We start from the raw sequence: 11,177 nt of genomic DNA on the forward strand, positions 1-11,177 counted from the left end.
TAGGTCTGAACTTCAACTCTTGCCCCCCAGAGACAATTCTTGCTGGGCTTACCTGTGGGCCTGCTAACATGTCCATTCCTACGAAGCCGCCCTGCACCAGGTCTTCTTGAAGCTCAACCGCGGCTATAGTGCTCTTTCCTGTCTTAAGCGGAGGGCTCAATACAGCGAGTGTTACCGATCCAAACAAGACAAACACCACATGACGATGTATGGAAATCAGACCACTCCTCCTAAACCCTTTCCAAACAATGGGCTGCAATTCAGGCCATTGGGAACCCCACAACGTGTCTCAGACTTTTCCAGATCGCAGCCAGTCGTTTGGCCCCTACTTCATGGAATGTCCCGCCCCGATCAGTGTGTCGGGGTGTACAAGAAAGGGGAATTTCATGACCCCGGGGCCGGGAGGCATATCAAACTTCCTGGAAGGGATGGGCCGCGACGACTTCAAACTACACCTGGTCGGCTTCTTGAATTTCGCCGCGTTCGATGGCCTGAAGCCATACCACGATATAATCTTCCGAAATAGGGTCGAACAGCGCTGTCTCGCGGTCGGTGCGAAAATGAAGCCGATGAGCTGGGCATAGGCAGGACATGATATCAAAAAATCGCTGCAGAGGTGCCAAGAATTGAGGATCGGTGTGATTGTACTCATATTGCACGCCAGGGCCCACCTTCTGTTCCCCGAGGATCCAGTCATGAAGGACACATCACGCGTTGTGGCTTCTCTAGTCTACCTCCTGGAGTCGCTCAAGAAGCTTCGGCAGAGGTTTGAGGGGATGGGACGAGGCCGGTGGGATACACAGAACGACGCTGTAGTACTCGGCGCCATTGAGTCTCATCTTGATAGTGTGATGGATATGGCTACGGCCCTAGACCGGATGAAGGGACTGGCCAACGGCTTGGCTCTTGTGGCCAATGACCGGCCTCAAAGAGCCATACTGCGGACATCAATTGGTGGCGAGATGACCAACTGGCCGAGGGTGTGTGGGTAGTCACATTCACTGTCAAATAAGCCTTTGGCTTGGGATCTGCCGTACTTGCTGCTTGCAGCGTATTCACGTCTCAAGCTTGATTAGCAATTTGTCTGCATTTGCATGTCACTGCGAACATCCTGTTCGCCTTCCATGATGGACCCAACCAGCCTAGCCAGACTGTCTCTATCGTCCTGTTTAGTGGTTTCTTCTTGGTAGCCAACCTATCCTTTACCATCCAACCCACTGCCGTATCTTCGTCATCATTATGATTGCCCGTTACCGGGTTCCTCCTAAACTAGTAACCCTGTCCATCGAAAGTGGCCACAGCTTGCCCCTAGCCATTCCTTTCCCTCCGACCGTGGAAAAGTCTGATCATTAAAGCTCTAAGCTTGGTGGCGATGGCAACTGATATTCGCTGTCGTTCCCTACTTTGTATATTGCCGTCCCTGGCCACCCTGGCCCTGCTGCCTTCGCGCCTGCTCCTCTCTCTGCCGCTCCTCGAGAGCCTGGGACACACTGGCACCCCTTTGGCGGGCACCGTGTGCCTGCGGAGAGGCAAGGACCCGCCCTTCTGGGATTGAAGGGCCTGCTTGGGTAGTCATGGCCTGTCCGGGTAGCGTCATCTGCTCACTAGGGTCCTGACCCGGCCCGGGTGGTGAGTATGTGCTCGTAGGGTAGAGGGAATAGCTCTGAGCCGCCGCGGCAGCTATGCCCGGCGAGACACTGGGGACCGCTCCGTAGCCTGGCGAGCTGGCAACTCCAATCCCGCCGTAGGGGCTGCCCATACCTCCCTGGCCCGGAACGACATCATATGACATCTGCCGATGACCACCCACTATAACATTACCGTCGTTGTCGTACTGCGTTACTGTCAAACCAGGGCTCATCGAGCTGAGCGGCGCGCCAGGGACGCCTTCACCCGCCTTCCTGCGGCCGCGCGTGTTTTCCCGCTTGACAAGGTCCTGGCGTAGCTGCTCAAGGTTGTCGGATCGATTCCGCTCCGCCGAAGCATCCCTAGAGTTCAGCGTCGCCGACTCGGTGCGCTCATCCACCGCGTCACGATTGGCGCCGTAGTTGGAGTCGAGGCCCTCCAGCGGCGGGCGCGTGTTTAGCTCTGCGACCGCCTGCTTCTCGCTCATGTGCTGAACCTTTGTCGAGGCGCCCCGCTTGGGCTTGAGGGGCATAATTCGCAGGGCATCAGCGGCGTCCTCAGCCTTCGTACGAGCCTTGGCGGCAAAGTCGTCGTCCACGGCAACCGAATAGGCAGGGTTGGTTGGCCCGCCCAATGGCTCTGCGCCTCCAACTGGACCATAGATAGGAACCTTCTTGAGAGCGAGGGCGAGGGCGCAGATGAACTTGGATCTCCTGGTTGCGCGGACAGCGTCGTTGTGCCAGTTGGACTTGTGCTTGATTGCCAGCTTGAGCGTGAGCTTGTCGAGGTCTCCCACACTGCCCACGCCGATAGCGAGATCTGGCTGGAAGTCTCGTGAATTGTCGGCATGTCGCACGAATTTTTCCATCTCCACGCGGAGGAGCTCAACATCTTCAAACGATGTGTCGAAGGAGATGTTCACGTCGATAACTTCCTTCATGGCTTTGCTGCGCGTGACATTTTCGATCCAAAGATTGTTGAGAACAATGTTCGGTATCTGAACGTGATGAGTTAGCTTTCAGATCGCAGAAGTGTACCCAACTCCTACACAAGGCTATTATCCCACGGGAGGGTATCCCACAGGAGGTTGTACCACAGGAGGGTACCCCATAGGAGAGTATCCCACAGGGAATTATGCTCCACATTGTTATCCAATAGGGGGACGCGAAAATATGAGAATTTATCATACCTGTACAACCTGCATCTTGTCAATGCGAGTAAGCACGGTGTAGAGCAGTGAGATCTTCTCGACAACCATTTGCTCGCCGCTGACATCAATCCTGTCGCCCACATCATAGGGATGCTTGATGAAGAGAAAAATGCAAGAACCGAGAAATTCCTGGCACGTGACGGAGAAGGCGAAGGAGAGCGAAAGGAGGGCTGTGCCTGCGCTGGCCAGTGTGGTCACAAACGAGGAATTGAAAAAGGAAAGGAACACAAAAACCACGATCAGGATCACAATAAACAGCAGGACTGAGTCGAGCACGCGAAGCGCCTGACCAATGTCCTTCATGCTGTTTGAGATGGCCTTCCTCTCCTTGCCGATCTCAACGACCTTGCGCACCATCTCATCAAGGCTGATGTCGCCGTTCATGTCCGCATCGACGGCCTCGAAGCATTCCTCGGCATCCTCCCTGTGCCCTGGGCCGAGAACCTCGATGATGTCTTCCGCATAGAGGGAATCGTTGCCCTCTACCACAAAGGACATCCAGATACGACGTGCCAGAGCCTCAGAGGTTGGGACCTTCTCCAAGGCCTCGACGACGATTGAGTGGGCGGAATTGGGGTTGAAGACCTGCTTGCCGGTGATCTCGGAGGCGAGATTTCCAAACACAGATGTTATCTTGTCGCCTACCCGACCAATTCCTCCAGCAGCCCCACCGATAAAGTGCATAGGCGTGACGGATCCAGACTTCTTGTGGCCGCGAGCCCGGCGCTTCTTGCCACCCGAGATCATCATCTCGATACTATCGTTGATGATGTAGTCCTCTTCAGAGAATTCGGGGCACCACATGGGAAAGAGCGTCCGGGAAGCGTCATACATCAGGCCGAGAAGGAAGACCTCGCGCTTCGAGTCCTTAATCCTGTTGGCGAAGGAGCGCTGGTGGTATGTGATGCTGATAAGCTGTATGATGGCCTTCTCACCGAGAAGGACGCAGGACGACACGAAGAGCGAGCCCAAGATCCGTGCCATGACGTAGACCCACTGAAGGTCGTCGCCATTGTTGATCTGGAACTTGAACCTGAACACGAGCCATGAGCAGAGTGCCCAAAGCAAGAGGGAGAATGGGATCTCCAAATTCTTCAGAACAGTGGCATATTTCCGTGTGCCCGAAGAAACCACGCCACAGAAGAACACTAGCACATCAGGTTAGTTATCAGATCGCCTGGGTAGGAAGATCAGACGGGTAGGGTAAGGAAGGCACCGTCTGCCCATAGCCGGTCTCAAAACTGCAGCCTTAGGAAGAGCTCCAAGGCAGATGGTAAAACAGACAAGTGTGGCAATGGTACCTTCCTCCATAAGGGAAAAGAAGACCGAGCTTGTATACGGAAGCTACTCACTGAAGATGGGAGGAAGGAAGTGCGCGACGATCTTGCCACCCCAGAGAGCAAGCCAGGAAATCTCAATCCACAGAAAGAGATCGAAGAGCCGAGGAGCATTGGTTTCCCGAGAGCCGCCGACGCGTGTGTCCTCGTAGTGGCCAGTGATTGGGATCACGATGAGGGGTACAGCTAAGACGAGGGCAACAGGTGCGATATAGACCAGATAGCGGGTGATGACGGAGAAACCGATGATCTTGTTGTATATGCGACCCATGGCGTTCAGGCCGCCTTCCTCGCCATAGGTGCCCTTCCTGCCCCCCTCTGCCAGGGCCTTGACGTTCTCCTCCTGCCAGCAGGACCTGGGCCCTCGTTCTTCGACTTGCGATGAAAGAGGCCGGTCTTCTTCTCCTCGGCGGAGGAAGTCTGCTCGAGGTCCATGTCGTCGAGGGTTTGGTTCTGCCTTCTAGCGCCGGTAGAGCCTGCCGTCTGAACTGGTCTGAGTGGGATGTCGCCCTCTCCTATAGAGTCTGAGGGGTCGTTGCGGCCGCTGAGGGGCATGAATCCCATTTTGGTTGGAGATCGAGGGGAAAGAGGAGGCATTTAGTGTCTTCCAGGCGGAGGACCCCGTTCTTTCCTCCCGTGTGATTGGGGGCCTGGAGGTATGTTTGTGTTTTGCTGGACGCGACTTCCGAGAAGCGTGTTGAAATAGACGACGTGCAAGGAGGTTTTGGGAAGTTGTCTAAGACATTCGAGGTGCAAGACCCGTGGGACCAGAGGGGAGCCAAGAGTGTGGAGCTCGAGGGTCTAAGTGTGACAATCCGGGGCCTGGGGGTGGATCTCGAACCCACGTCTCTGGTGGTGGCGATGCAGAATGGAGACGACGTCGTAGATCGGCGTGGCTGGGGGTCGGGCGCGTCTGGCTCTACCAGGACGGATGAGGTACAAGAGATATGGGGCCGAGGATGGCAGGTAGTATTATTGACTTCAAAAGATACGGTGATGCCGCGGGGAAAAGAAGAAGCCAGGTCACAATCGCAGACGAGGTGAGCGAGGGGAAGAGACGGGCTTCGGAGTGCGGGAGTGAAGCGAGGGCAACTCGACTCGTCGCAGGACAGTCAGTCGGTTTGAGTCAAGCAAACAAACACAATTGACGCTCTGGAGGGATGCACGATGTAAGTGAAGCCGAGTTCCATCCAGGACGGGAAGCTATGGCCAGAAGAACAGGTGAAACGAACGATCCTGTGCAACGGCTGCGAGGGAAGAAAAGTGTATTTGGATGTGCTGCTAGCAGGGTGACGGAAGGAGGGGACGTCGGTGGGCCTGGAGTTGGCTGGCTCCTTCTCGTCTTTGTGCTGGCCCGTCCTCGTCGGCCGCCTGCAAAAATAGTACTACGGTAGGCGCAAGCCACGCCGCGTGCCCCCTTCCGTGTGCTGCAAGGAACCTCACCTCGCGTCGAGGAGCACAAGGGAACGGGACTTGAGCTTGGCTCAGGGGGTTTGACAGCAAGCTGAGTGTCTGCAGCCTGTTTCAACAACCTGGGACTGCGTTGCTTATTGGCCTGTTGGTAGTGCTGGACCCCTGGATCTGGAATCTAGCTGCCGTTGTCTTGGAATTGCTCCCTCCCTTCCCATCTCACCTGCAGCCAACGGCATGATCTGTATCGGCACAGAGGACGCACAAGCATGCCTTGGCCACATGTGAATCGGCCTACGCGTCCCGATCCTCGACACCCCTCGCGTCCGCAGTAGACTTCCGTAGTAGACATAGCTGCTGTTCCCAGCCAGTCCAGCCGGTCCAGCCGGTCCAGCCGGTCCAGCCGGTCGCCCTGCAGGCCGCTCTGTCATCCAAAGAAGAGCCTGCGGGTGTCTTTGTTGCTGGCCGGGCCTCGCTCGGCCTCGACTCCCTAAATTTGGCCATGTGGGGGTCCCTATAGCTGGGCGCGATATCGTCATGCGGCGCAGCCCAGCCAGTCAGCCCAGCCCAGGGAAAAACTCTAAACCATAGGGCCGATCCAACACGAGTTGGGAATTCCCGGTTTTTGACGGCCCCGTCTCCAACTGGTCGTGTTCCGGCGCCACCCGTACGAACATGGCAACCACCACCGGCTGCAGCCTCACAACATCTCGGATGTGATGTGATCGATCTCTGCTTACCTGTCACCCTGTTGTCTACCCCAAGTAGTGCAGACCTCCAGACTGCACGCAATTGACTTGAGGCCGCCCTGCTCCGAGCCGAGGGCATCGTAGTCAGATTCCCCGGCCCCTTGCGCTGCGGTCCCAAGACGCAGAGCCCCTCGCTCGTGAAGGGGCCCACAAGATCTGCTGCTCCGCGTGCATCATGCACAACATTTGTGGGCTTCGCTCCCAGCATGTCCACTGGCCCCAACTGCTCAGTTGCCCATGCGCCGGTTCAACGGAGCCCGCCGTCACCTGGAATGGGGTTCGGTGGAGGTGACGCCGCGATCTTCAACTCGCCTATCTGATGTTGCAGTACCTCCATTCCACAGATCGAAGCTCGCTTGTCATCATCCCTCAGGTGACCTCACTCCTGACTGCCTCATAACTCCATCTCGATCCGTCACTAAATCACTCAGTCAAGCAACGCCATAACGGCAACAGTGACGAGGATGATGATAGTGATCTTCAGGGTGGATGCCACCAGCGCGAGCCCCTGCGCAAGTGCCTGACCATTCGGCGCGGCTGAAATTCTCTGACAGATGGCGTGCGCCACTAAGACGTCTGTGGCGCCTGCCGAGCCGCTCACACCTTTTCCAGCGTTAGAATGCGCGGGACGAACGGTTTGTCTCGCGGGAGAGCTAATTAGGAGACAAGGAATAAAACAAAATTTCTATCCTACCAGCCTACTTGTCATTTCCGAGGCAGAATGGGTATCCTGACATCCCCGTAGAGATCATCCCTGTAGTATACAAAGTAGAGGTCGTTTCTGTGGTGGCTACAGTCATTTGGAACCCCCCCCCCCCCCAAAAAAAAAAAAAAAAGATCACCATAGGGGAGGTCCCGCGAAAGGTCAAATGATTTCCCAGAATATGCTATTGATTTGTCGACACCTGGGATATCTACAAGCTGTGTGCTGCAACGCTGTGCATTCTTGTAACTATCAACCCAAATTAACGAGCTGAGAACGCGGGCAGACGCGTCAAGAGAGGCACAGGTCAAGGACCCCCTCTCTGACTCCATGTGACGCATTTACCGTAATCATAGCACAGTCTCGCAAGGCACGTGTTCCCCCGCCACCAGTTCCATTCTGCAGCCTTGTTAACAAAGCTACTCGGGTCGGCATACGTCTGTTCCCGGGCGGCTGCCAGGCTCCACTGGCTGCGAACACTCGAAAATTCGTTCCTGAAAGGCCGCGTGTTGCACGCAGCCTAACTCTAGACTTGTTAGCTGGACGTTGAAAGTTGACGCCAACCGAACCTATGTTGTTCCGTGCCTTAATAGCATGCCTCGTGGGAAGCAGGAATTGTGTCAGTGCCCAAGCTTTTCTCTTTCATCTTGGCGGCCGGTCCATACTTCCCCGACTCGCCAGAGGATCGGGAAGCCCGCCTACGGCGGTTCAGAGCAGACACTGTTCACAAACCTCAAATTGGCCACTACACCCACCCCCAGCTTCCACATCCACTCCACACCCATAGAACCTAAGTTTAAATCACGTTATAATTAACTTTTAGGGTCCCGTGGCGCAGTTGGTCTACGCGCTGAGCTGCCAATCTATAGAAATGCAGAAGGCGCAGGTTTAACTCCTGCCAGGACCTCTAAACCATAATTATATTTCTCCGTTAACTATACCTTACACGCCCTTTAAAAAGGGTAGCCCTTATTAAAAGGTTAATGCAATAATAAATTATTAACCTTATTTAAAGTTATATATTTAATTGCTTTAATGATTTTATTTTATAAAATATTAATTAAATAATTTATATAATTAAAGTTATTTCTTTAAAATTTATTTTTTATTATAATTTAAAGGTATAAATTTAATTTTAAAATTAATATCTTTAAATTTAATAATTTAATAAAGCTTATAAATATAATATATTTTTAAAATAATTTAATTTATAATTAACTTTTAAGCTTAAATTATAAATTTTAAAATATTATAAATTTTAAAATATTGTAAATTTTAAAATATTATAAATTTTAAAATATTGTAAATTTTAAAATATTATAAATTTTAAAATATTGTAAATTTTAAAATATTATAAACTTGAAAATATTATTAACTTTAAAATATTATAAATTTTAAAATATTATAATATTTTAAAATATATTATAATATTATATTTAATTTAAAATTAAATTATAATTATAAAATATATTTAATTTTTATTAATATAAATATATATATAATATATAAAATATAAAATATTTAATATAGAATATATAATATAATAAAATAATTAATAAAATAATTAATAAAATAATATAAATATATTATTATTTTTTATCTTTAATTATTAAATATTTTATATTTTTTAATATATATTATATTTAAAAGTTAAATTTTAATAATAGAAATTATAAAAATAATATTAATAATAATATTAATTTTTAAAATAATAAAAATATATTTAAAAAGTTAAATAAAAAAAAGAAAAATATATTAATAAAAAAGAAAATAAATTAATATTTAAATTTAAATTATTTAAATTTTATTTATTAAAAAAGGGTTATTTAATTATAAGTTATTATTTATTTATTATTTTAAATTTAAAAATATATAATTTAAATATATTATATTTAATTATAATTTTTTAAGTGTTATATAAAGTTATTAAGCTTTAAATTAACTTTAAAAACTTTATATATTATAAAAAATATTATATTAAAATAACTTATAATAAAACAATATATAAAATATTATTAAAAATTTATTTAATATAAATCATTTTATTAAATATAATTTAAACTTTAAAAATAATATATAATATTTAATATATATATTAAATTTAATAATTAAAGTCATTATTATTTTTTAATAAAAATATAATAAATAATATAAAATTATAAGAAATTAAATTATTAATTATATTTATAAAAAATTTTAATAAATAAAAAAGAAATTTAATTAAAAATAATTAAAATATTTAATAAATTATTAAATATATTATTATTATTATTAATATTGTTTTTAATTTTTAAGTTAATTATATTTAAAGTTATTAAAAAAAGTAAAATATATAATTATTATTATTAAAAAATAAAAGATTTTTAAAAAATATAAATTAAATAATAAATTACTTATTAAAAAAATATTTATTTAATTAAAAAAGTTTAATTTAAATTCTTATTAAATTTTAATTTATTTACTTTTTAATTAATTTAATATAAATATTAATTTTTATATTAATTTTTTATATAAAATAATAAATATAACTTTAAATTTTAAGATGTTTTTAAATTATTAATTAATAATAATATTTTATTTACATAAAGCTATAATATATATATATATATATAAAGCTTGTTAATTAGCATGCAGTCCCTTTATAAATTTACCTATATTAAAAAAACCATGCCTTAAAGCTAAATAAAAATTAATATACCTCTTAATTTCTTTAATTAAAAGCTTATCCCTTAACCTTTCCTAAGATTTATAAAGCCCTTTTTTACTCCTTTCTCTTAATAATCCTTTCTTTTAATCTTAATCTTAATAAGGGCTGCTTTTTATAAGTAAATCCCTTATAATTACTTAATAAAAAATTATTACTTTCTTATTAAGGGCTGTAATTACTTTAATATAAAGTTATAAAGCTATTTTTATTAATATAAGGCTTTTAATAAAGCTAATTAAAGCTTATAATAAAGCTTATTTATTAATTAATTTAAAGGCTTTTTATAAAAAGGCCTTATTATAAAGTATATTTTAAGGCGTTATTAGCTTAAGGTTTTAAAAGCTTAAGGCTTTTTTTAAATGCTTATTTTTATTAGCTTTAATAGGGTTTTTAAGGCTTTAAGCATAAGCTCTTTTTAGCTAAAAGGGTTGTAAATAAGCAGGCTGTAATTTACCATAATGTAATTAAGGGGAAAATTCTTAAAAAAGGTTTTAATGGCTGCGGCAAGGTTTAAACTTACGCTCTTTATAAAGAGAAGCCAAACGCATAACTAATGCGCCATGCAGCCAAATTATTAATTAAAGATTTTAATTATAAAACTTTTAAAAAAAGAATAAATAAAAAATTTAAAAATTATTTTAAGCTTTTTTTATAAATTAATTATTATTTTATAAAAAAGAATTTATATTAAATTTAATTTAACTTTTATTTAAATAAATATATAAAATATTATTAAATTTAAATTAATTATATATAAATAAAAAAGAAAAAAATATAAATATTATTATTTTATTAATTATTTTATTTACTTTTTTATTTAAAATTTTAAAATTAATATATTTATAAATTTTATTTTATTTTTATATATTATTATTTATTAAAATTATAATAATAAATTTAAATAAATTAAATATAATATAATTTATTATTAAATAATTAATATTACTTTATAATTAATTTTTATAATATTACTTAATTTTTATTAACTTTAATATTTACTTATATGGGCATTGAAATCCCAGTCAACCCCCCTAAGGCAAAGCGGAAAAGGAAAAGAAAACTTAAAAAGGAGCCGGCCTTAAAGCAATAACGGACCGACTACTAGCTAATAAAAAGAGTCCTTAAATTCCAAAGCCTTGCAGCGATCCTTCCTAAGGGAGCATAATTAAGGCATATAACTTAATAAGAAATGCTTAATGCTTATTATAAATCCTTATTAGCAAGCTATTGCTTAAAGGCAAGGTTGTAATAAAACCGTTAAGTATATAAGGAAATATTAAAAAATAAAAGGAAAAGGAAAATATAGCAACCTTAAATTAAAAATTATAAAGATATTAATTTAAGGTTATATTAAATTTAAGGTAAAGCTTATAAAGAAGATTATTTAATTAGCTTAATATATTAAGTTAATATTAATATAAGAATTTATAAAAAT

At 43.2% G+C, this 11,177-nt stretch overlaps 2 protein-coding genes and 1 non-coding gene across 3 annotated transcripts; 2 read left to right on the forward strand and 1 right to left on the reverse strand.

Moving 5' to 3' along the window:
• Window positions 1-386: 386 nt before the first annotated feature.
• On the forward strand, window positions 387-992 carry INS49_011795 (uncharacterized protein; the record flags this gene model as incomplete). Its single annotated transcript, XM_043172505.1, has 2 exons — window positions 387-548; window positions 615-992. 2 exons carry the CDS (start codon window positions 387-389, stop codon window positions 990-992), a joined length of 540 nt encoding a protein of 179 aa, XP_043024250.1.
• A 407-nt stretch (window positions 993-1,399) lies between these two features.
• On the reverse strand, window positions 1,400-4,737 carry INS49_011796 (uncharacterized protein; the record flags this gene model as incomplete). The annotated part of the gene is made up of 4 exons (XM_043172506.1): window positions 1,400-2,623; window positions 2,816-3,984; window positions 4,189-4,491; window positions 4,530-4,737. The coding sequence occupies 4 exons, from the start codon at window positions 4,735-4,737 to the stop codon at window positions 1,400-1,402; spliced, it is 2,904 nt and encodes a 967-aa protein (XP_043024251.1).
• A 3,121-nt stretch (window positions 4,738-7,858) lies between these two features.
• INS49_011797 lies at window positions 7,859-7,942 on the forward strand. The gene has a single exon. It is a non-coding gene; the product is annotated as a tRNA-Gly (tRNA).
• Window positions 7,943-11,177: the final 3,235 nt, after the last annotated feature.

The sequence above is a fragment of the Diaporthe citri genome (assembly GCF_014595645.1).
Source record: "Diaporthe citri strain NFHF-8-4 chromosome Unknown scaffold_5, whole genome shotgun sequence".
Classification (NCBI taxonomy): Eukaryota; Fungi; Ascomycota; class Sordariomycetes; order Diaporthales; family Diaporthaceae; genus Diaporthe; species Diaporthe citri.